The following is a 27,634-nucleotide window of genomic DNA, read 5'->3' on the forward strand; positions in this document are numbered from 1 at the left end:
GGGTCAAAAGGCTATCGAGTCTATTGACGCAGTTATCTTCGAGAGCTGTGCCGTCGCGGCTACATCGCCACTGCTAAATGTACCAGTTTCTCAAGAGTAGCTGGGACTTCGGAATTTCCTTGTGATGGGTTTTTACTCGCTTAATCATGAGTGATAAGCAGCATACTTGGAATCTAATGTTATTTTGATTGAAGTTGAGGTTGCACAACAACTTTCTTTTTACTTGCCATAAACGTGTAGGTTCGAGAAAAGGGGAAGTATGAAATGAAAATGTAGAATTTTAAAAAGGTACAAATTCTTGCAGATGTTAGAGTATTTAACAAAGAAAAATATTTCGGCAACTTTCATGGTGGAAACAGACATACAGATCTTGTCACATGCAACTTTCACAAAATGTGAAAATTAATACCTTTCAATATATTCACGTTTTATTTACTCAAGTTCGAAGGTTTTCTTCGTAAAAGTCCCCTAATATTAATTCTCAATCGTTCCTTGGAACACCCTTGACAATTTACGACTAAATAGATTCGCAAAAGCTGGATATTACCCTTGAAATTACCCTTGACAATGAATCTATATGCAAAAGCTGGATATTGTACCTTGTAACTTTATTGCCCAACCTCCTCCTGCCTCCTGGATAACCTCGATTATTTAGTACTAAATATAGCTATATAGACCTAAGAAAGAGCTGAATATTGTTTCCTTCAACTTATGCTCATTTCCTCCAATGGGAATACTCTCACAATTTACGAGTAACCGACATACAAATGGTGAACATTGTCCCGAAACTATAATACACGCCCCTCCGTGTGATGCCTTTGTCACTATTCAAGTTGCTATTAATATACACAAGAAACGTTGCTATATTTAACTTCCATTTAATATTGAATCAATTATTCAGTCAAATTTCCATTAGAGAAAATTCCCTTCCATAAGTTCTATGGGCCCAATCTGCGTCCTGACTGCAACTGCCTTGTTTTAAACCCATTGACTGGCCAACAAAAAAAGGAAAGTTAGGGATGACCCTGCCTTTGCGTATTTCATATTATCACCTTTCATCCTCATCTTCGCAATTAGAAAAAAGTGCCAGAAGCTAGAAGTACATTAAATCAAATCGCGACAAAAAAAAACTGCCATAGTTTCTTTGTTCTGCTAAAATCTGGTTGATGTTCTTCATCTTTTGTAACAATCTGAAAACGACGAACTCTAATATTTAAAAATTGTTAATCTGTTACGGACGTCCGCAAGTTTTTCTTTTTCTAAAGAGGGGGGGGTGGTTAGGCAAGCGAAATCATAACATTCGCGCCCTCAAACCATATCGCAATCCTCACAAAGTATTTAATTACGACAGAGTGTCTACCGAAAGTAAGTTTTTTCTTAGCTTTACTGAACACTGTACTTGATCTGCCCCTCCTCCCTATACAGGAGCCCATCACTCAAGATCACCCCTAAAATCGTTCTTCATAATCAAGAATACAAGAATATCGCTTGTCTTGTAATGCAGCTATAGTTTAAAAACTTCACATTTACCTCATTAAAGCGCCAAACACGCATGCTGGCAACACATCAATGCGAGCAAAGCGAGCAAGAAAATTTTTACATCCATTGCTTTGCAAGCTTTCAAGAATATTAATTTAATAGGATGTCAATACTTTCGTAGTCTTTTCCAGCTTCTCCTTTGGCACGTTCGGGGTCGAAAACGTGTGGATACCATATCGCTAAATACAGTTTCCAAAATGTAATGTTCGAACTCTCTCTCCACTACAGAAATCCCTTGACAATCTAAGATTTAACACTTTATCAAGAGCTTTCTATCTCCCCCTTTAAATTTAATACTCAATCAATTTTAGACTTACTGTTGATGTTGAAGAGTGGATGTTGCCTCCGCCAAAAAAAATAATTCTCAGTCTCCACACCACAATTTCCGCAAAAGTCTAAGACAATAGCAATACACAAGAATTGGATACCCCCTTCAATTTAATGCTCAATCCCCCTCTAACTAAAATACCCGCCATAATCTAAGACCTATAGTTGGATACTGTCCCCCACCCCAAAAATTTAATTCAGAATCCACCCAGAACCGACATGTCAATTAAGGCCTAATATGTAAAAGATCTCCCCCCCCCCCACCTTCGATAATACCCTTAAACACTTTCTTTTCTTCATCTAATGGATTAAATATGGTGCATTTAAGGTGTAAAATCTTTACATATATTTTGGAAAAGATATACAGAAAAATGTTGAATTTTATATTATTTGAAGGGAAAAAATCCCCCCCAAAAACTCGATGGCGCAACCTGCGCCATAATCCCCCTTCCCTGTGGGCACCCCTACAAGCGAGGAATATTTCCCCCATAATAGCGTTTCCTCCTTAAAACCCCTTAAGTGTGGAGGGCATACAGCAGCACAATGCGGAAGGCGTATACTGAATTTGACGAAAAAACCTACATTTTGCAGCAAAAAACTACATTTTCCAGTAGCGACTTGTTCAACAAATTCCACACTTAAGGGGTTAAAAGAAAGACACTCCTACAGTTTCAAGATATTATGTTCTTGCAACGCCCTTATAATATTGACATAAACTACTGTGACTAAAATGAAACGATGGTACCGTCGTCGCCTTGTAATCAAGGGGTCCCGGGTTCGATACCTGGTGGAGGCACAGTGGCTCGAATCCCACATTAAACTGTAGGTCCAGTCCCAATTAGCCTTTCTGTGCATAAAGTGGACTTAAAACACCAATTCAATCAATCAATAAATAAAATGAAACTACATGTGTGAAATATATACAGGTATGTAATTTTATGTTGACATTCATTTTCCAGGGCTTCCCTGATGGCGCAGTGGTAGCGTCGTTACCTTGTAATCAAGGGGTCACGGGTTCGTTACCGGTGGAGGCACATATAGTGGATCGGATGCCACTTTAAACTGTAGGTCCATTCCCGATTAGCCTTACTGTGCATACTGCACACACACACACACACACACACACACACACACACACACAAACATTCATTTTCCAGCAGTGAATGCCCTTAATCCGAACATCTGTGAATAAGGTACGTCTGCTGGGTAAGTATGTTTTTCAGCTAAAACAGCTGGGAAATATACGTCATCCCATAGTCCTACGTCTCTGAATTAATGGCATCACCCTCTCCCCCTTCGTTAATAGTGCCCTTGACTATGGCTTTACTTTAGCTTCGTGAAACAGAGGTAGGTATCTCCTAAATTGTAAATTTCTAAATCTCGTAAATTGTGAGTTTTTATTTCAGAAATGCAAAAGCAATCAATTAAGATGAAAATAGAGTGTAGAATTCGTTATTTCCAAAGTGCCTGGAAATTTCGAACATTTCCCGAACCGATAATTTTCTGTCTTAGTCGGGAAGTTGCGAGTTTTTACCATCCCGAACTTCGGGATTAAAATAATTTAAAATACTTTCCCATCCCAACATAACTTTTGGCTGTGTCCGAAAGGTACAGAGTGCAGACTTGAAGTATGGTCTTGGCGGAAGTGACGCCACCTATTGTAGTTCGAAAGCGTCAAGTTCACCAGTATCGAGACCAGAGTGCAGGGTACGCCAAGTTGCAGGCTTGGTCACGTGACAAGTGGACTACTTGTTCATTTGTTTGAAATCGCGGAGGTATAAAGCCAGTAAGTTGTTTGTTGCAGTTTTTCTAATGTGTGAAAATGTATGTATAAGAACCAGTGATGTGCCGTAGACTATAAGTTTACGTCTACATGCGTGTCTACGCGTAATCTACACGAAGATTACATTGACTTATAGTTTACATAGTCTACCGTAGACAATGCAAACAACAGGGAAGAAAGAAATTCCAGTGCTCTTTGAAAGAGGAAGCATTTTTTCTTCAAACATGTCGATTGTCTGGGCCTATAACCAACTTAAGACCATCCGACGTAATCAAAGTTATCGAATTTTAACTAACGAGGGGAAAAGGGACTACCGGAAGAAAAACAAATGACAGCCATAGGGAAAATTGATATTATTTTTTACACTGACAAAAGGGAAGGCTAAAAATATTTTTCCACGTGTGAAATGGTGAAAATAGAAGTAATGCAAATCTTGTCATTCTACGGACATCGCAATTTTTTTTGGTTTGTCGCGACAAGTTCATTTTGCAGTTCAATTAATACGTAGTGAATTGGTTGAACGTAAATAAATACTTAAAACACTTATTTCTGGACAGTGGAATACTTCACGCTCTCTATGTCCACCTGCTGATGTTGGTTGCTTTGAACTGAGAACGCCGAGCGCCATGTTGTCTACGTTCATTACGTAGATTACATAGTTTACATTTACTACATGTAGAATGTAGACAATCGTTGTTTACGCGTAGACGCACATCACTGAAAGAACATATGCAAATCCTATGTGATTTCTGTGTTTAAAAAAATAAAAAAGTGTTTAAAACGTGGAAAAGTAACGTGTCCTCGATTATATCTATTGATCGTATTTGGCGCTGCAGTTGAAGTGCAGTTCGAAAGATTTACACTTCCAGTCAACGACTTGAAGACCACACTGCGAGACCATTCTCGAAGTAAGCTCGCTTCAAGTACGGTCTTGCATCTTTCGGACACGCCTTTAAGTGCAATTTGCAGAACTCCAAGTTTCACAGTTGTTGAAATGATCTGTGAATATAGTAATCCATTGTGATTGGCTAGTGTTCGGGCTAGCCAATCACCGTTGAAATTGAAGGGGAGTTGTGGTTTCTACCATTAGTCCGCGGCCGCATACCGAAGAAATTACTAACATTTTTATAATTTATAAACATATTATTGCAATGTATAATTTTACACTACATGAAATATATTCAATTTACACAGTTAGGTTTGATATAGGTACTAAAAATAATGTTATTTTAAAAACATCTTGCCTGCAAAGTAAGAAAGTCTGGGCCAGGACAATTAGTGAAACTCTTGAATGGCGCGCAACATCATTCATTTCCGCTCCACGAACAGATGTTCAAATTCAAAAGTTCATCAGATAGGCGAGGTTTTCCACTAGTTTGTTTTAACCAAACTTGAACACGAAGCTAGACAGATTTATCTTTTTGTAGAGTATATGGTTGAATTTAATCTTTTTCTATATTGAATTTATAATATATTTTTTTAAAATGACGCAAGAAATAAGTAACAGTACTACGAGATTTGCAGGTGACAGTAAGTAATTTTACTAAATTAAAGTTATTGGAAGTAAAATTTAGCAAGGGAAATATACATAGAATTGTAAAACAGAAGTACTACATTTTACCGTGCCTATCCAATGATCCCAGGTTACAAGGTGTGGTTTTCCTTTATAATTTTATTATTTGAAATTTTTCAGGGTAGAACAGTAATGTCTGAGCATATTACATAATTCTAGATCAATTATCACATCTTTGGAAATATTTACAGTTTAACATGTAACGCATACTAAGAACATTATTTGTTTACTAATAGTCAGTTTGTAAACTTCGGTTGAAAACTTAATGTTAAGTACAAGGCACATTTGCATGTACTTTGAAACTACAATGCTGTACTTTTTCAGTTGTGTATAATCACTTCATTTTTAATGAAATTCTGCAAAGTTATGCCATATTTGGTAGTTGGTAAAAGTAAACTGCCACCTATTCCAATACATGTTATAAGACTTTAATGTGCACTGATGCTTTGCAATATCAAGTTGGTATTTTAGAACACATTGGAGAAAGGTCTGATTATGTAGTGTGTGCAACTTGACTTGGATATCATCTGTTCCTTGTGTGCTGCACCATATATAACCAAAAGTAAGTATTTCCTCCCCCACCCACAAATATACCCAGAATAAAATTTGACTTCACTAATTACTAACGACATACCTCAAAGCTCATGTGATAATCAAAACATGTATCTCCGATACACATTACCTGAGTCGCAGTATATATCAAAAGTCGCATACTACAATGCAATTTTGTACCAGCTGGGCTTTTAAGGGTTAAGTCCACCTTATGAACAGATAGACTAATCGTGACTGAACATTCAGTTTGAATTACTATGTACCTCCACTGGATATTGAACCTGGGACCTCTTTATTACAAGGCTATGACTAGGACTTGGAATTTCATGAATAATCATCTTTATTTTAGGTCTTGAAGACAATGCTAAACCTGATATTAGTCAGTTTCCATTCATTTAGAACTAGAAAACGTTTTTATTTTGAATTTTCCTGCCTTTTTTTGATTTTAGGTAATTTTCAGTATTTGTTGCATTTTTAAAATATTTTTTGAGGTTTCATTTTAATCATTTCCTGTTTCGTGAATTTTAAATCCATTTAGCAAAACTTGCATACTGAAGTTTCCTTACATGGTCATCTTAACATGTAGGCTATTAATTGAAAATATGGTCAATACAAGCACAATATTGTTTTTAACTGAAATATTTTAGCAATGTATTAAATAATTAAGTGTGATGATTTCATTTTTCCTCCAGCAAACTTAAAATACTTTGAGGTTCCCTTGCTGGCCACTATTGATCTGTGGTTTTAAAGTAAAATTAGGGCTGAAGTTTATTTTGTTTTATTGCGATTTCATCATGCTACGAATGCCATTTTAACATGGTTCGATTTTGATTTACCTCTGTTAACACATACTGCGGAGTTTTAACGATTACTTAAGATTTTGTATAATATATACTTTCGTAGTTAGGTTAGGCAGGCAAGGTTTGGTTCTCTTAGCATTAAAATAAAGTCCCTAAATGCATTTGGAGCGAATTGACAATATAGAGAAAGTATTCAATTTTGTTAATTTCGGTATACTAACTAATTTTGGCCTCCTAATCATGAATCTGTTGTAAAAAACCGGGGGTAAAGTCTGGAAATTTGAAAAAAAGCCGATTGAATTTTTTTATATATATCGGTGTGTATGCGTTGTTTTACGAACGAAAATGTAATCTCCTGTCATTGTTTCCAACCACGCCGTTGTTTTACAAGAAAATGATTTATGATGTTCAATTCTAGTACAAACCATATTTTTTCGATGAATTATTGTTATTATTGTTCTTGCTTTTTTTCGCTGCCGTAACACACAATATCGCAGGCACAGCTGTGGATAATGAGTGGGTATGCAGTGTTTCCAACCTTCTTAACTGAAATAGTAATATCAGGAATGTATATTTCATTTTTTCATATTCTTGCAAAACAACAGCGTGGTTGGAAACACTGACAGGGGGTTACGTCATCGAACGTATGCAACACGTAGAGGAAGCAAGTAAAAGCAATGGCAATTGTGTGTCTCATATATTTCTCTTCAAAAATACAAGAATTCCCGGTCCAATAGATTCAACTATGAAAGAAAATACGTCCACGAACTTTGACAATGCTACACAAACTCAGAAGCGAAACATATCGGTATTTGGCCCAAGTTCTTTTGTTTTATTGCGATTTCATCATGCTATGTATTCAATTTTTACATGGTTTGATTTCGATTTACGTCTCTTAACTCACACTGCGGAGTTTTAGCCATTACTTACTGTGTTTTCCCTTGACATTCGTCTTTCACTTCTACATAATTCTGTACTTGCCAACAACCATTCGTTTACTATCGTATTGGTTATTTTAATAATAACCCAATGTGCCTTCGTGTTTAGTTTAGGTGGGCCAAGTTTAATTCTCTTAGCACTAAATTAATATCCCTAAATGCTTTCTAAAAATGTTCTAAATTACTTCTACATTCATTCCCACTTATCTATGATACTTACTGCTGCTTCTATCAAAGGAGAACTTGTCCATGCACATGCTTGTGTATGGTAATTTTTAAGTTTTTTTTTCAACATAAATAACTTTTTCGGTATCCAAATAGTGCTCATTACTTTAAGGGAGGTTCAAACTTCATGTGACAATGATTCCCAAAAATTCTACGATAATTAGTCTTTCTGCTAGAATTTGAAAAAATCACAAAACAATCGGAACCCCGTTATCCAGTATTTTCTGATACTGACCGACTACTGTATCATGCAAGGCCCATTCTGAAAGAAGGTGAAGAACTTATGTAGAAAAGCCTTGTGGTTTATTGAATTATTCAACTAGTATCTTGTAATTTATGAAAAAAAATCAAGCTTTCATTTCAAGAGCGAAAATGATTACTTTTTTAATAAATTGAAGGTCATTTTTTGAGATTTTTTAGCTCATCAACTTACGAGCCCTGGTGATATTACCACTATACAGAAGAATATTACGAAAACCTTCTTACATGTGCTTTTTGTCATGAACTTTGATGTTTCAACCCCATATCTGGAACCTTGCTCAAGAGTTTATTTCAGCTCGTTAAAACATTAAGAATATTATTTTTAAAGAATGCAGTGGGAAAAATGCTTAATGAAGGTTAAAATTGGAACAACACATCAGGAATTCACAACTCGCTCAAGTGTTATGTATAAATTATTGCGTATAATTTGCAGTACAATTTGCTTATATGTGATTAATGCTTTTGGAATGAATTCTTGGACTAATCAGTTTTTATATTTTTATAGCTACTGAAGGTAAAATATCAGCAATGGAGATGGATGATATTCGTCAGAAGAACATAGCATATGAATACTTATGCCACTTGGAGGAGGCCAAGAAGTAAGTGTTTATTTGTGTGAAATTTGTTCAAACTTTCAAAATACAAAAATTAAATTTGTAAACCATTTTGCCAAACTATTTGTAGAAGATTTTGCTTATGCTTCAATACACCTCATTTTAAATGGTCTTCATTGTATTTATTTCTGTAGAAGCAAGTTAATGCCCATCCTTTGGAAATGGTTCTGATTAATGCTATGGTATTTTCGTAGTAAATTAACAGCAAAGAAGTAATACAGAAAGTAAATTTGCCCATGTTATAAAATTGAGTGTGTACTAAATACAATTTTTTGTGTAGATGGTTGGAAGCATGTCTGAAAGAGGAACTTCCGCCAACAACCGAATTAGAGGAGTGTTTACGGAATGGAGTGTACCTGGCAAAACTAGGTCATTTTACTTCTCCAGAAGCTGTGCCCTTAAACAAGATCTATGATATAGACCAGGAGAAGTACAGGAAGTCTGGGCTACAGTTCAGGCATACTGACAATGTCAACTACTGGCTAAAATCTCTTGAAGCAATTGGTTTGCCACTGGTGAGTACATCTTATATTTTGATTCATTGTGAATTTTTCTCTAGTAAAATCTGCAGTGCTTGGGTAGTCCACTTGGGAAATGTAATTGTGATAAATTGGTATAACAACAATACAGGAGCACAAAACAAATAAATTAACAGGGTTCCCACACACCTGTAATTCTCAGGGAATTTGAAGAAAAGTAAAAACTCAGGGAAAATCATATAAGTATCATTGAGTATAGTGATTTGACAAAACTGAATATTTCGAAATCTAAAATTGTATTGAGTTGAGCCATTGTTGCTGAGGCAGAAACTACTAGCTGCAGATATGTCACCTTTTATACCAACTGTAACAAGTATTTTTTTAAAAAAAAATCGTTACACATATACGTATATTTTATGTGACTAATATTTCATGGTAGGTGCCATGTACCCTGTCAATTGATGCTTCACTACTTGTGAGGTAGGTTTTCGAATACCATTACCCCAATCATTATTGGTGTCTTAGCACCATCTTTGTCCCAAATAAAATGGGACAAGTTTGCATTCACCATTATTGTGTGTGTTCTTATATAATCATTTAGATATATTATTGTGTAATATTAAATGTGACAGTATCATACATAGTAGATTCTCTTGACCATTAGGAAATAATTATGTAAGGTTGTGGATTGACTTTTCTTTTGTTTTGCCGGACCCTGTGGCCAAGTGGTTAGCACATCATGCTGCGACGCCAAGGATCCCGGGTTCGAATCCCGCTCGGGCTTGGTTGTTTGTGAATGTCCATTCAGCAATTTCATCATTCAACACTCATCCCCATCTTCGCAAATTAGCCAAGAGGCACAAAACGCGAAGTAAAATAAACTAAATCAATCAATCAATCCATTTTCTTTTGTTTTACATAAACATTATTCATGTTATTCTGAATATCTGACATTTCCAGGCTGCAAAACTGTTGTTTGGTGGCAGAGATTCGTTCTTAAGTTTAAGTGACTATATTTTCTTCCAGACATTTCGTCCAGAAACAACAGATGTCTATGATAGGAAAAATATGCCTCGTACAATTTACTGCTTACATGCTTTAAGCACACATCTTTTCAAATTGGGAAAAGCACCAAAAATTAAGGAATTGTATGGGAAGGTTCAGTTTACAGGTATTCTGGTTTAATATTCTAATTTTTCTAATATTTTACAGATGTATTAGTCTATTTATGTGATGAAATGCAATTAGAAATTTTAACTGTTTGGGATAATATAATTTGTGCTGTGTTTACATCTTAACTGGGTGTAACATGTAGATACATTTACATGTTATACTCTGTCCTGGTTATCTCTGGATAGAGAGTGGGAGATCAAGTAGGCTGACCGAAGCAGTACACGCTGCTTCGAAGGCTGGTAGCTGTAGTCGCTTCCTCCCCCCCCCCTTCCATGCAATCTCATTCACTTGCTCCAGAGATAGATGAGACAGAGTATAGTGCAACCTGTTTGACATGTTATAATATATAAATGGAGAGAAATGAAATATAAATTATTTAACAGTGACACATTTAGGTATTCCTTTGAAACTATCATTTCACACTGAAGTATTTATGTTGATTTTTGTAGGGAGAGAGCTGTAAATAATTTATTGTTGGTTACCAAACTTGAATACTTTAGAATAGTGTACATCCCAATGCTGTAGTGGTAACACTGTTGCTTTTGTACTTTGTACTTTGCGTGTCTGATCCAGAAATAACCCCGGAAAGAAACATGTTACCATCGGACCACGACTCGCTAGATGTCCTTGTGTACCTGCCCCCCATGGAGAAGAGAAAGTCTTGGCCGGAAAAGCAGCCTTATCGCCTGTGGGGGAATGCACACTGGGAGGACATTCGCCAAGCTCTTCATTTCTACTAGGGATGGGCCGATATGACATTTTGGCCGATACCAATATAAAATTTACCGATAACCGATATTCTACCAATCCGATATAAAATTAGAAATGGTCCTTGAACCTGAAATGTTCATTGATCTCCTTAATAAATGTGTGTTTTAAGGTGACTGCAGTGCAAGAGAAGCTAAATATTTAGACATTTACTTTTTAGAAAGAAGAGCATGGAAATTATCCATAAAAATTACCACAAAATGGCAGAATTTTGCACTAAATTATAAGATATTTATCAATATATCGGATCGGTAAAATAATCGGTAATTTTACCAATAAACCGATACACCGATATGCCTATATCGGCCAATACCGATAGAGTACCGATTAATCGGTCCCATCCCTAATTTCTACCCTTGGTGTCTGTGAAGGATGATGTCAACAAATCAGTGGAGATGTTTGTGGACGTACTGCATGCTGTGATTGATGACTTCGTGCCGGTCAGGAAATCGAAATCGACAAAATATGTGGTGTGGCTTGACAATGAAGTTCTCCTGGTGTTAAAAAACAAAAAGGAAGCCTGGAACCTGTGGAAACAAAGCCCCAATGTGCAAACACACCAAACCTTCTGTAGCATTAGACATCACTCCAAGTATTTACTTAAGGAAAAATATAATGACTACGTAGACAACGTAACATCACAGTGCCTTACCAATCCAAAGAAATTCTTTACATTGTTAAATTCAAGAAATCAAAAACCACGAGTCCCCATGGAAATCGAGTACAAATCGGAATCAGCCTGTGGAGATAAAAGAGTGCACTTATTCAACAGTTTCTTTCACGAAAACTTCACCTCGCATGCTTCAACCAACCCACTCTCCGACGTGCAGTCTGTCTGTTCACACTCTCTCCACTATCAAAACCTCTTCTCAAGAAGTTAAATCTCTCCTTGCCTCATTACCCATACACCGCTCTTTAGGACCAGATGAAATTGTAGATTTCCTCCGTAACACTGCTGACTTCTTGGCTCATTCGCTCTCTCTCTTGCTAAATAGGTGCTTCTCTGAAGTCGTGTTTCCTCAGATCTTCAAGAAAACCAACGTTATACCCATTCGCAAATCTGGAGATATAAATAGTGCTACATCATACAGACCAATATCACTCCTGTCACCTCTGTCTATAATCTGTGATAAAATCATTGACAGATTATTCAGATTTACATCTCCGCACACCAGTACTGGCCAACATGGGTTTCTTCCAGGTAGCTCTTGCTTGACTAATCTTTCAGTTCTCCTTTCACATGCCACTAGGGCTATTTCCAAAAATTCCCAGCTAGATGCGATATACTTGGATATTTCAAAAGCCTTTGACAAAATAATCCATGCTCTTCTTATTCACAAATTACGAACTAGATTTAACATACATGGCAAATTTCTCTCCTTAATCCAGGATTATCTACACTCACGGACACAGGGTGTCACCCTTTCAGATGCCTCTTCTGATTTTCTTCCTGTCTTGTCTGGGGTGCCACAAGGGAGTGTCGTGGTCCCTCTCTTGTTCATCCTATACATGGACGATCTCCCTCAAAGACTTTCCTCACTTCCTGTCAATATACTCATGTTTGCTGACGACTGTAAACTTTTCAAAGAAATCTGAACCACACAAGATGCTGTGATTCTCCAGAATGCTCTTTACGAACTTGTCACATGGTGTAAGCGGTGGAATCTACAACTTAACCTGCAGAAATGTTCCTCCCTCACAGTCTCTTTAAAAAAGAACAAAATACTTTCTCATCATGTTCTTGAAAATAATTATATTACCACAGTTGCGACCCAAAAAGATCTAGGTGTTATAATAGATGAAAAACTGAACTTTAAGGAACACATCGCAGCTACAACTAAAAGTGCAATGCGCCTCTTAGGCCCTCTTAGGCGTTACCCCCACACCCCCTATACGCCTTCATGGCGTGGTGCTATGCACAGGGGAACACTTTTCTTCACTTTTGCCTCTTAGGCCTCCTCTTACAGATTCACTGAAATTGATACTCCAACTTCTCTTAGCCTGTTTTTCAAGTCATTCATTTCTCCGATTCTCGAATACTGCTCTCCAGTCTGGGCCATGGCTTCCAATACAAATCTTTCTAGAATGGATTCCGTTTACAGTCATGCATTCCACCACAGGCGATAAGGATGCTTTTCCGGCCGAGACTTTCTCGTCTCCATGGGGGTCAGGTACACAAGGACATTAGCGAGTCGTGGTCCGATGGTAACATATTTCTTTCCGGGGTTATTTCTGGATCAGGCAGGGTTGCCAGGACGTAGTCTAAGTTGCTATCACCGCATGTGTCTTATGCATGTTGAATTGCTTCAAACCAATGCCATGTCTTATGAACCATTGATCAGCCGCACAGTTTGGAGTACCAGACGTGGAGGTGTTCCAATCGATGGAAAGGTTAGTCACCAAAAAGCATTATGTCACCACACATTAAGGCTGCCAAGACTGAATCCCTGCAGGCTTCCAGAATTTGCATGGGAGAGTTTCTGTTCGGTCAATAATATGAACCAATTAAAATTTTCCTACCTTTCTCGATATTAAGTTCAACCTACACGATTTCAGTCACTGATCAGATCCTTTCTAATTTTGCTTTTCCACTTCACATTCACGCACACCATCACACCCCCTCCCCTTCCAACTGGCCGATCATTTCGAAAAATATTGAAGTGATTCGCAAAAGGCAATTCATTGTCTGGAACAGTGTCGTTCAGCCAGGTCTCCGTAAACACCAAGCAATCGTAGTTCAACAGCTCCGTCAGGTGAGTAGTACAGTCTGTGAGTTTATTTTTTATGCTTTGAGCATTTTGGTAATACATAAACTGAGAGGGAGATAGAGTTCCATTGGAGGGGTCCGGGGTTCAGATGAACGTCACCACACAGGACCGCGAGGCACAGGAAGTGACGATAGCTGGTGAGGGTTGTTGACTTACCTCGAGGGTGCGGGTCTCGTTCTACCGGCAGCCAAAACATGGCTGCGGAGAGCTCAGGAACAATTTGAATAGCAGGAACAAAGTAACTTCTGTAACCAGGTATCCAGTTGGTGATTACAGGATCCCTAGCCCACAATGGCAAGCCAGGGTGTAACTTCACAGTTTCATGATGTTGAAAAACACAAATGGCACAAAACACAAGAACACAGGCTAAACTTGAGGAGCGAAGAAACGTACTCAGTCTACCATCCGCCATCTTGACTTATGTCTTAGTCTTATCAAGTTCATAACCGTAACTAGGGAGCGGGAGTCGGCTCTGGGTGTCGAACGATCTAAATGAAAATAGGTTTTAAAATTGATTGATTGATTTGTGGTTTTAAGTCCACTTTACTCACAGAAAGGCTAATCCTGGTCCTACAGTTTAAAGTGGGATCCGAAACACTATGCCATGTGCCTCCACTGGGTATCAAACCTGGAACTCCTGGATCACAAGGCGACAATGTTACCATTACACCATCGGGGAGGCACAAAAGTTGTAAAAGAGAGAAATTTTTTGCATCCTGTTAAATCAATATTGGTTTCAGCCTGCAAAAAAATTGGATACAAAAATTTTCTTGCTCGTTTCGCTCACAATTTATCATTCTTCTCTGTAATGCCTTGTAAATTACCAGACAGAGAAATAAGACTTGTTTTGATTGATTTTGTTTTAAATGCCTGAACGATCGTTTTGAGGAAAGGGAGCTTGCGTATTTGAGATACAATTTGTGTAATTTTACTGTGAGATGGTTGAATTGGTTGTGTAATGTATTTAAATTATATATGTTGTATATAATATGTATTAAAGAAACTTTGAATATGCTTCATGTTGCATATATGTGAAACATATATCGTGCATCAAAGTTATACATGTTAATGTAAAAAATAATTATATTTAGAATGCATTTATCAAGTATTTTCTATCTTTCAAAAAATAGTTTGTGTGCTTGTTTTCCATTATTAATGTCAAATTGAACATGTTGAAAAAATAATTCAAATCTTTTGTTCGAACACAAATGCTTAAGCACCAACTTTTGCCCTCCTTTTTGCATAATTTACAAGGGTAATAACATCTTTGATACTACCAGCACTAATAATAATAATAATATTGGTCCTGGGTTCGAATCCTGGCTTGGACATGGATGTTTGAGAGTGTCTATTCATCAATTTCATCATCCCCATCTTCGCAAATTAGCCAAAAGTGGCACAAGAAGCAAAGTAAAATAAAGCAAATCAACAATAACATTATTATTATTAAAATTAATATTATTATTATTATTAATATTACTGGTATGTTTATTCTGGTACTGCCCACCCCCCCCCCAGACCAAAATTTGTGGTTGCGCCTCTGGACACACCCAAAATTTTAAATTGAAATTCAAATTACATTGTGTAAACCATTAAGATATTGGTAGAGCCATATATTTATGGTGAATAAAAAATGGAGTCTTTGGTACAAAAACTGGGCACATTTCGGGATCAAAAACAGCATAAAAATGGCATTTCAGTGTTAAAATGGTGAATGAAACTCTAAATTTGATTTAAAAACTACACTTATTACACAAAAGAAACATTTCCCTTTCATTTATGTACTTATCAAAGTGTTAAGTTTATTCTTAAGTAAAGGAGCCCATTTTTTCTTCTCAAATATTTACAGCAGAATTAATCAATTTTCCGTGATTTATATAACTCACAGGACAATTCAGACTTCAAAAAGTGCCACATTGGTAAATAAACTCTAAATTTCATGTTTTAAGAGCTTGTTTCGTATTTTTCAGTTTATTTCGCATCATTTCGTGACAAAACATGGTAGAGAACATGAAAAACGATCATTAGAGTGTGTTATTTCACATTTTGTGTTTTCATCAACAACGAAATGTGCATGTCTCTAGATATTGATGTAGTTATTAAATTATGTTTCTTTTTTTCTCCAGATGAGGAGATTGACAATATGAGCAAGGAATTAAAGAAGTACGGGATCCAAATGCCAATGTTCCAGAAAATTGGTGGAATTCTCACGAAAGAAGTGCCTGGAGATGAAGCTGCCGTTCATGCTGCAGTGATTGCCATAAATGAAGCAATTGATAAACAGGTGAGTAGAAGACTCACAATCTCGCCACAAAAGATTCAGAGTTCAAGTGCCGCATGGACATTTTTATGAGTGCCTCTTCATTGCTTGCACCTAATCAGTAATAATTTTCATCATCACAACTATTTTTTCCACACTCAATTCCAGTATTCTAATTACATTCGTGAACATCTTGGAAAAATTGTATAAATCATTACACAACCATAATTTAGACTATATAGAAGTATAAAACCATTTAAATTCTTTGTAATTTTCCATGTTACCAGTGTTCATTGTATGATCTTTTATTTGATTTACATAAACACCACATTCTTCAGTGGTACACCTTAATATATTCTTAACACTTGGATTCTTCAAACATGGATCTTTTCCAAAAACTACAGGTTGTGGCAAAAGAATTACCAACATTTCACTTGAGTAATTGCGCTGGCGCCAGTCGAATTGGGGGGATGGGGGGGGGGTCATGGTGGGGTTTCCAGTAGTTGTGGCTTGTCGTTTCAGTTGCCATCATGGCTTGAACTGATGCACAGTGTGCGTTCGTTGTTGAATCATTTATCCGAAATAATGCTGTGATCGTCATGCAGAGAGCATTTGGAATACATTCAGAGTTTAATCGCCGTGATGCTGTCCTGGACAGTGAGAAATATACTGCTATACATTGAAAATTTTCAGGCTTCAGGGTCAGCATTAAAATGAGAACCATCTGCAAGACCACTGAGTGTTCGGATACCAGAAAATGTTGTTTTGCTATCACAGTTCATTGTGCAATCTTCTAAACATTCAACCTTTCTCATTTAGCATGTCCGATCGAACTATCAGGAGAACATATACATGCTGGTCGGAAAGTAATCCGTACAAAATGACTTCCAAGACTGAGACCAGGAGAACCATATGGCATTTTGTGAAGTCATCCTTGAAAATGTTCCTGCAAATGTTCAGGCCATCTGATGGCTAATGCTTACCGACATTGACCACAATCCTTTGATAATGATTGATTGATTAATTTGGTTCATTTTACTTCGCTTTTCTGCCTATTTTGGCTCATCGTGAAGATGAGGATGAGTGATAATATGATGAAATTGATGAAGGGACATTTACAAAGAACACCCATGCCTAGGCCAGGATTCGAACCTGTGATAATGCTGCAAAACTTCAGGAATTTATTTGAAATATGTATCCCGAAACGAAGACACCATTTGGAGGATATTTTAAAAAACAAGGTCAAATTTAATATGTAATAAAATTTTGAATAGCATTGCTCATGTTTTTATTGCTAGCCTTTTAAATTATTGTGAGGTTTTTCTGCCATGCCTTGTACAGTCACGGACAATGTCGGCTTGTATAGATTCCATTGGAAGTCAATGTATTCATTACAAGCCGGCAGTGTCCGTGACTGTACAATGCACATTGAAACCTTGAGAATACATCAAAGTATGCCACAGAAGGAGTGTTTTTACATATATATTATTGCAATTAATATTCTGCATAATTTTCATAGAATTAACAGATACATTTACTTTTTAAAACAGGTTCCTGAAGAGACTTTGAAGACCCTACAAAACCCACTTGCCAGAATAAACAAAGTTCATTCAGATCTTGCTTCTATATACCAGGAGACCTTATATGAGGCTAAATGTGATAAAGTTCAGTCTTCCCTTAACAAGGTAAGCTAGAGTTTTTATTATGGGATAGAGTGATATGACATTTAACAGTGGCAAATTCCTCATAAATGGGTCATTAACATCCTTAATTAATGCATGTAACAAGATGATGCAATAGGTTTAAAGTTAGAAAATTAAGCTGCATATTTGGATATAGAACTGTACAGAACAGGCCATGTGACTTGTACCTATTCACTAATACAAATAACAACAAAATGACTTAATTTTGTAGTGAATTACAGGCTGTACATAAATTGTATATCAGATCAATAAAATTATCAGCAAATTTGCTGATAAACTGATACCTCTACTTTAACTGATACCAATAGAGTACTGATTACCGTATTTACTCATGTATAATGCACACTTTTTTCCAAAAATGTTGCCCCCAAAAACTGTGGTGCGTATTATGCACGGAATAATTTGGACAGCCAACATGAAACCGTACAGTGTCATTCCATGATTTTGTGACACTTGCATTGATTTTTCATGTTTACGGAACCCTATCATGTTATATATCGTTGTAAAGCTTAAATTCTGTAGTTTCTGAATATGGCAACAGTGTTCCATTCAAGATGGCGACACCAATGTGCAATGCTGTTGAAATAAGTTCATCACAAAATGAAGAAACACTGTGATTTTTGTGGTACTTTGGATGAAAGAAAAGATAAGGAAAAAGAAAATGATAATTAAAATGTATTACTAGACAAATAATATGACACACATGGAGTGTGTAAATGCCTTAATGAAAGAAATCTTGTGCTGCTAACTGCTAGTTTGAGAGTCCCAAATGTGCCTCTTATAAATGTTATGTTAGTCATGAAAAAAAAATTATATTTTGAAGTTTTTTTTTTTTTTTTTTAGAAAAAGTAGATAGAAAATTAGCAAAACCATGTATAAAAGTTTAACTCCTCTTGGTCCACATAGCAACAGCTTTACAATCTACAACTAAGAAAGCCATTTCTTGAACCTGGATTATACTGCGCATTATATACGAGATATACTTTTTTGTAACTTTTCCCCATTAAAATCCAGGGTGTGCATTATGCACGCGTAAATACGGTAATCTGCCCAATCCTACTTTTTATAGACATGGAAATTAAAAGTACAATTCAAGATCACCAAATGTAAAGTAAATCAGATTACCTATGGTGATTTGCATGTGATTTATTTGAACAGCTATCCTTGCATGTCCTAACTACCAACTTCCTAATTGCTTATGTATATTATGTTCTGTTCATAAATATCTGTATTCTAGTTGTGTGTATTGCCCTAAGAAAAAGTTTATTGCCTGAATTTAAAGTTCTCTTTAGTAAATTTACATGCTCATGATTGGAATATTTCTAGATTGCATGATTTTATCATTAACATGAACCACTGTTTTTTTCAGTCATTGAATGGGAGCTATGAGGCTGATATTTATGATGAGTTGCTCACACAAGGAGAAATCCAAGGATTTATTTTAATGGCTAATGGTAATGTAAAATTCTTTATTTTTCTATATTTCCTGTAGCCTAAATTATAGAAGGCTGGTAGCCATGTCAAGATATCTGTGTGAATAAACATATGTATGTGTGTGTGTGTGTACATGCACATGTGTGCGTGTATGCATGCATGCATGCACATTGTATTTAAAATGAATCTCTTGAGAAGCAATATATTTGTGAGAAGTTTGGTTTCAGATTCTGTGAAAACTTGATTCTGTATGATCAAATATACAGGGTGGCTCAATAAGTCACTTAACACCCTCAGTACAAGGCCACTGCGGCATGGAATTTGAAATTGGCGATGACCAATCGTTATCTGGCCACGGGGGAACCACATTGACGCCACCCACATGGTCAGCGGCCATCTTGATGTCCGTCATCTTGAATTCAACTTCAGAATTTTAAATGGGAAGGGGGTCGTGCGACATATCAAAATGGGCTAGAATTTCACGAGAAATGCAATGGTGAAGGTTTTTTCGACGTATCTTTAACCAGTAAAAAGTTATGACTGAATTATTGTACCAATTTGCTCCTTTTCGAGGTGTTAGAAAAATGCCTTAAAATTTGTTTAGCGCTTCGGTAATGCATCGAGATCAAAGTGACGTCTATGGAGAGACGTTCGCATGCCATTGCACATTATTTTAATCGGATACATCCATGAAGAGCTGTGCATTATGAATGGTTGTCGCGAACAATTTACAGTGTGACGCTTCCATTGAATTAAAAGTCCTTCACAGTGACAAGGCTAATGTTTATGTTCATAAGGAAGTTCATAAACAGAATATTCAATAATTTTTATCTGATAACCCATTTTCGACAGATCAAAGCTGAATGGTTAGTGTTGGTAAGTTAATGGCGTGCTGTGTAGAACACGATTGGTTAGTCAATTTTCCATCAACGGAACCTTAAATGCTTAGGGCTTCTTGGATTTGTTAAATAAACAAGATTTTTCATCCTTGCTTATGGAAGAAGGTACTTTTTACAGAGTTTATTTCAATAGGGAGGAACACCAGAACACTATGGGAACGTTGTGAAGCAGTTTCTGTCCAAAGTTAGTTATCAGATGACAAGGGTCACATATTCTGTTTATAAACTTCCTTATGAACATAAACATTAGCCTTGTCACTGTGAAGGACTTTTAATTCAATGGAAGCGTCACACTGTAAATTGTTCGCGACAACCATTCATAATGCACAGCTCTTCATGGATGTATCCGATTAAAATAATGTGCAATGGCATGCGAACGTCTCTCCATAGACGTCACTTTGATCTCGATGCATTACCGAAGCGCTAAACAAATTTTAAGGCATTTTTCTAACACCTCGAAAAGGAGCAAATTGGTACAATAATTCAGTCATAACTTTTTACTGGTTAAAGATATACGTCGAAAAAACCTTCACCATTGCATTTCTCGTGAAATTCTAGCCCATTTTGATATGTCGCACGACCCCCTTCCCATTTAAAATTCTGAAGTTGAATTCAAGATGGCGGACATCAAGATGGCCGCCGACCATGTGGGTGGCGTCAATGTGGTTCCCCCTTGGCCTGATAACGATTGGTCATCACCATTTCCATGTTGCGCGCTGCAGTGGCCTTGTACTGGGGGTGTTAAGTGACTTATTGAGCCACCCTGTACATTGGTGCAGGTTGTTCAGATGTTTTGAACCTTTGTATCCATAGATAAATACCATAGAAAAACATTCCAGAAGTCTTGAACTTGCTTTGGAATTTGCAGTTGATATTGACTGGCAAACTTGAGGTGCATTGTGCTACACTGCTTTACTGCTTTTGTAGCACAGGGAGAGGTAAGAGTTGTGAGAAAAACTAGTGGTGCACCTTAATAAGGTGCAGCTCTACCATCACTCACACACTATTATCTAACTAAATACCAGGCACCTGTTATACTTCACCCATTTTACTATCCAGACTTGCCTCTGCTAGATTTTATTTGTTTCAAAAGCTGAAATTTGTCCATGAAAGGATGTCTTCAAACTACACAGGAGATTCATGAAAATGCCACATGAGACATTTATTCTATTGTCTCCTTGCAAGTATGACAGATCATAAGTTGTCGAGTTAAACGTTGTATAAAAATTAATTTTATAAGAGTTCAATCACACTACAAATTATAACTTTGCAAGCAATGTGAAGAAAAGCCATATTGGCGATCACATTGTATAAAAGAGAGTAAGGGCAGTGTGGAGATATTCTGTTTTTTCTGATGGAAGACGGGGTTTGTAAGTAGTTTGATGCATGTTGATCTCGTTGTTTTGGAATAATCTGCAGCATGTTATGCATGTGAAAACAAATAGAAACTTGAAATCACTAACTTCAGACTTGTTTTTAAAGAATTTGATGACTTAGCGTATTATGTTTCAGGGCTGAAAGGTAAAAATCCTAGTAAGGAAAAACACTGTTCTCCAGTGGCAAGCAGTGCTACAAGGATTGATAGGAGGTCACACAAGATTGTAAGAAACATTGAGTGAGTTTTGTGGCCAGCAAAGGACATCACTTGAAAGGGACACTTTTTGAACACAGTGTTCCAATTTTCCACTTTATAAGTTTTGTAGCTTTGAAAACACTTCACTTACATTCAGCTATATTTGTAAGGAGAAGTACATACATATATATATAACTTTTCACATTATTTCAAAAGTTAATTACAAAGAAACACATAAGGTTATTGGTTTGGTGTACAAAAATATATATGGCTGTCCCATCACCTCCTCTCCAAGTTGAAGAAAATTCATAAGTAGATTTTATAATGTTATAAGCGAACAGTTTTACTGTTTACAAACAATATGAACTATTCATATCTGTTATTTCATATGGTAACAACTGTAGCCTGTTGAAGTTGCCAGATCAGTTCATTAGGGTCTATTGAGGTTGAAATCTTATTCTCCAAGTGCAGGTTTCCACAATCTTTGAAACATTGCCAGTTTTAATAATGTTTTATGCCTTACGCTGGAGAACACATTTTCTTTATAATTGATAATCATAAACAGTCTACACCACATACTGCCATATTTGTATGCATCAGATGCTATTTCTGTCTGGATTTCATGGATGTGTAAACCAATTAGTGTCATCTATTAAATCTTTACTGACAGAAAGTGTGATACCAAATGAGATTAAGAAGTACTTTTCGAGTGCAACTCTATAAACATATTTACATTGCAGTGATGGCAGCATGGAACGAAGTTTTGCATGCCGTGGAAACTCAAGATTATCCTCTTCTAATAAAAACGTTAACTTCGGCTGGTATCAAGGTTAGTTTATTTTAAATTTTAGCATTTTTTGGTTGATTTATCTCAGAGTAAGAAAACAGTCAAGCTGCCCACATTAAAATATATGATGTTGCGTTGACTACAGATTAGCGAAATATGTAACTATGTATTAAATTTTGTTCTGAAGATATACCATAAAATTTTCCCAGATTTTTGCATTTTCCTGCATTCCAAGGTGTTTTCTATGGTACCCAGAAACATGTAAAATCAATGTTGTACTGTACACACTTTTCATTAATTTATAAATACTTCCAAATTATATGCACATAGTGTTGTCACAATCAGTCAAAATATTCAATATTGTAGAAGAAACTGTACCTGCGCTTACTTGCAAAATATAACCACAATTGTGGCTTAGTTTTTACCTGCATATGTCAGGTGCCTATTAAAATTAGTGTTTTAGTGATTTATACATCTTAATGTCTGCTCATTTCTAAGAACATTTCTGTTCCTGTTCATTTCAGTAAATATTTTGTTGGAACTTTAATTTGATGCAGTTTTGTGATGCTCAATATATCTCTTGTGTATACTGCAGAATGTGAAGGCCACTCATGGAAAAATCTATGCAACACAGTTGATATCATTGGCAAAAGATGCGAATTGGAATAACAACATGGATGCTTGTGAGTGGAACTCTGTTCTCCAGAAGATAGTCAGTGAAGGAAATAACAAAGGAGATAGAGAAAATTCAGGTGAGCTGTGAAGTTCTGAGTAATTGTTGGGGCTAGGCCGATACCAGTGGCATCTGCTCTTGTATTTTAGTATTTTCAATAATAATTTTAGCTTTTTTTCTAAACACATTTTGTGCGGCAGCTTTTAGTCTGAATTAATGGGGGTGGACACCGATGATGGGTGGATATAAAATTGATTAATCAATAATTATTGATCCAATGGCAAATACAGTGTAACCCCGATTATATGTTCTCGGATATTACATTTTCCTGCAATTTATTTTAAATCCTCATGGTCTGAATGAAAGAAAACACTATAAAATTCCCGGATTTTTATTCTAAGTTTTCCATATTGGTTCCATTAAAAATGTAAAATTGAGGTTCCACTGAATATCACAAACAATAAACTATGACTGTCAATACCGATGCTGGAATATTACAACAAGTATTACAACGTATTTATGCTGCATAATTCTACCAGAGTTTTGCTTTAAAAAATTGGAAGAATTACATAAAATGTAATCAAAATATAAATATCCATCATTTAATTATACTGTCGTACAGTATTTTTGTGCAGACCACCATAAAATAACCAGACTTAAAAAGTATTAACTGGTGTCGGTCATTTAAATTTGGACTGCTGCATCAACTGTTGACTCAGCCCCAGTTTTAGCATAATATTTTAACTTCATGCACGTCCTGCATATTTCCTAAATCTATTATGCCACAAAAAAAAATTTTCATGGATCCATAATGATATTTTGTATTACTGCTTAGGTAATATATGTATTTTATATACACATGTACACACACTAAGTGGACAGTGCAATTTTAGGCGAAGTCATGTTCCAAAAGATAACAGCAATGTCACCAAAAAAAAAGCTAAATAACCTTTTCAAGTACCAACAATCGCAACACAATAACTCTAGGAAAAGAAATTTTTCAAGGCTGCTATGCAATACCATCTACGACCAGTTTTTAGGAGGCCAGACCAATCTGTTCTTGTATTCATAAACTCAAGAAGTGTGCATAAATCTGATGTGTGTGCACATGGAAGTGAGGGGCGGATACCATATAAATGTATGTGACAGTCGGCATGTTAAAGTATACATATAGGATACGAATACTTCGAATTCTCTTGATTGCAGAGCTTCTTGAGTGAGGTGTCAACATGGTGCCAATCCAAGTTCCTGCCTGTGAGAGTTGCCACCTATGAATCAAAACTTTACCAGCATCATCTGGCTCTTCAGCCTGAGTGACAACAGGCATGTTGTACGGAGGAAAGTTGCACCGGAAAATTACCATCTTAAATATGATGAAACCTGTAAAACATCCACAGATATTTATTCGGGGGTGTCCCCTCTGATAAAACATCAATATTCTCAAAATTTGAACGGACTGTCTAAACCATTGTAATACTCCAAAAACCTGCTCTGCAACACAAGAAAAATTGCTCATTAAGTAATCAATGTGCCTTTGTTAAGTTCAGCATGGCACTATATTTTCAATAATGCTGATGGAATAAATCAATACAGTTTGTTAAATGATGACTCCTTACCACAAGAATATAATTATTCTTTAGATGCTTAAATATATGTGCAACCACACATGTATGTCTTTCCAGTGACTTATTGCAAAGGTTGGCTATTGTGCTTGACTCAATAAAATAAACTTATTGCAAGAGGCAGATTCAAAAGTATTTAGCCTACTTGTTTAAACTTTCGATTATTCGAGACTTTTGTTAAGGAGCAGACGAAATGGACCAGCACCCCTAGCGGTAGTCGAGGAAACAACAACAGGAACCGGTAGTCAACCTAACAGTAAAACATAGAGTTCCCAAGTGGATGGTGGCAGAGGCCACCGAAATTAATAGAACATTTACAAGTAAGTTTCGTGGATAATCTTTAGTAACTCGGTTACATCTTATATTATCAACCACGTTGTTTATTCCTCTCAACATGAAAACTCTTTATATTGGAATTTACAAACTAGTGTTCATTTAGATGCATAAAAACAAGAACAAAAATTGCAGAAATTTTAGTTTCAGGCTAAGTATAGGAGGGTTTCATGTGACGTCCGGATGCTCAAAGCTGCGATGTTTGGGGCTAATTTTATATGTTGTTTGCAAGGAATTATCCACCACATTCATTACATATGCACCAACTGCACTTTTGTTCCAATTCATGAATGTCTGTGTTAGTATCTTGTGCCCACCCTCCTGAATTACGTATGTTTACAAGAATTGGCCCCAATCATGGCTGCCCGAAGCCACAATGTGACAGCTTGTGACGTAGGTGAAATATTAGATACATTACATTCATTTGCAATTTAAAAATACACCAAAGTGTCTATATCAGCTGATAAAGAGTACCAATTAATCTATCCAATGCCTGTTAAGTACCATATGTACCTTTCTTGCTTATTTTCTGTTCATTTTTCAGGTACTCATAAAATAGTAGAAGAAATACTGCTCTATCGATGAGAAATTCTCAACAGTAATATTCATTATTATCGCAGATGAGTTAATGTGAGTTCTACCCAAAAGTTTGCACTTGGTATTTTTGTGGCATTGTTTTCTCAAGGATTCCGTTACTCTGTGTGTACATTTATGCCATCCTTTTTTTTTTCGTCCTGCAATTTGCCATTCCTATTCTACCTATATAGAATGCTAACCCCCAAACTTTTTAATAAAAAAAGTGCTTGCAGGAAGAAGTAAGGCAATGTTATTTTTTCATGTGCAGCATGAATTGAATGAATTGCATTGCTTTTTAGGTAGAGCACATGCAGGTTCTTTTTTCAAATATATCTGTTTTCAATTAAACAAAAAAATATTTTCATTTCAACAGCTTAGAGTTTTCTTAATTTGTCTCCAAGGTAGCCTCATTATGAGTCTGAAATAGTCCTAATTTTGTAATTTAGTACATGCATTATCAGTTTTGCAATGCATATCTGTAAAATATCAAGGCATAGACTTTGTTTGTTTCTTTTGTATTCTGAGTCAAAAATTTAACCCCGTAGTTAGCACTGTGAGCTATGATGCCAGGGGTCCTGGGTTCAAATCCCAACTTGATCATGGGTGTTCTTTGTTAGTGTCCCTTCAGCATATCATCACTCATCCCCATTTTTGTGATTAGCCAAAAGTGGCAGAAAAGCAAAGTAAAATAAACCAAATCAGAAAATTAATCCCAGTTTTGCATTACCATATTTTACATTTTCGTGCATTGCACAATCAACCCTCCTGGACATAATGTTGTAAATTTTCCGCATATTTTTAGTTTTTTCATCTCTGTCACCTGAAAAATGTAAAATCTGGGTTCCTCTGCATTTAGTGTGTTTGTTTGAATTGCTCTTTTACATCCACTTTATGCGCAGATAGGCTAATCGGGACTGGACCTACAGTTTAAAGTGGAATCCAAGCCATTGGGCAATGTGCCTCTACTGGGTTTTGAACCCAGGATCAAGGTGACGATGTTACCACAATGCCATCGGAAGGCACTCTGCATTTAGTGGAGAAGAGTTGACTATGCACTTAGCTGCAAATTGAACTAGTACAGTGGAACCTCAATTTTATGTTTTTCAGGGGACCAAGCTGAAAAGAACTTAAAAAGCGAGAAAATGTAAAGTTGAGGAAAATTTTATAACTTTTTGCTATGTTGGGACGATCAAGATTGAATGTATATTGTGGGAAAATAAAAAAAAATTGATTTGATTATTTTATATCCAGAACAGAGTTCTTCCAAGAAATTTGATCCCTTTTAATGGTAATTTGCTTATGGTTTTATTGCTGGTAGGGTAAGGCAACTGCTGACCTATGATGCAATATATTAAAGAAGTCAAATGAAATCTAATCGCTTAAAACATCAAATGAAGAGCACTTCCCTTTTTGATGTCTTAAAATCAAAACTTGAAAAAATCTAGTGAAAGAAAATTGAAACTTCCTAGCAAAAGTATGGAGGGGGAGGGGTGCACATTTTCAATCAAATAATACTTTTTGCCTTTAAAAATGCTACTCTTTGTACTGTTTGACCCAAGAAGAAGTATGAGGCCTGATTATGGTACTAAAGCAACTTAGAAATTATGCATGTTTGCTCTTGTACTTAAAAAAAATATTTGTTTCCAAGCATGAATGTGTTTACACTGTCTTGGGATTGTAGATTGTTGAAATTGCATGTTTTCTCTGAGAGTGAGTTGTGAAGCCTTTTTCGAATGTTCCTCTCCTTTTGAGAAACACTATGATATTCCCAAAATCTGAGAAATTACATATACTCAGAATTCCCTGTTGTCTAGGTATTTTCAATAATATAATAGGCTTATGTAGCCACAAAACAGCGAATGCAAACCACACAAAGATTCATGTGAGTGCTCTGGAAGGAATTCTAACTATAGGTAATATATTGGATTTTGGAGCAGTTTTTCAGGAGTGGCATTAAACTAGGGTACCAAATTG

The 27,634-nt window shown here is 36.3% G+C and overlaps 1 protein-coding gene across 1 annotated transcript in view; it reads left to right on the forward strand.

Moving 5' to 3' along the window:
• Positions 1-4,928: 4,928 nt before the first annotated feature.
• Positions 4,929-27,634, forward strand: part of LOC146002961 (ras GTPase-activating-like protein IQGAP1) — a 100,388-nt gene continuing 77,682 nt past the window's right edge. Inside the window, exons 1-9 of the mRNA XM_083141121.1 lie at positions 4,929-5,179; positions 8,504-8,597; positions 8,893-9,127; positions 10,118-10,262; positions 15,927-16,084; positions 17,611-17,745; positions 19,133-19,217; positions 22,410-22,498; positions 23,052-23,208. Coding sequence (XP_082997247.1) covers positions 5,134-5,179; positions 8,504-8,597; positions 8,893-9,127; positions 10,118-10,262; positions 15,927-16,084; positions 17,611-17,745; positions 19,133-19,217; positions 22,410-22,498; positions 23,052-23,208 — 1,144 coding nt within the window. The 5' untranslated portion in view covers positions 4,929-5,133. The remainder of the gene's footprint in view (positions 5,180-8,503; positions 8,598-8,892; positions 9,128-10,117; positions 10,263-15,926; positions 16,085-17,610; positions 17,746-19,132; positions 19,218-22,409; positions 22,499-23,051; positions 23,209-27,634) is intronic.

This window comes from Lepisma saccharinum, chromosome 1 (genome assembly GCF_977018435.1).
Source record: "Lepisma saccharinum chromosome 1, izLepSacc3.1, whole genome shotgun sequence".
In the NCBI taxonomy this organism is placed as follows: Eukaryota; Metazoa; Arthropoda; class Insecta; order Zygentoma; family Lepismatidae; genus Lepisma; species Lepisma saccharinum.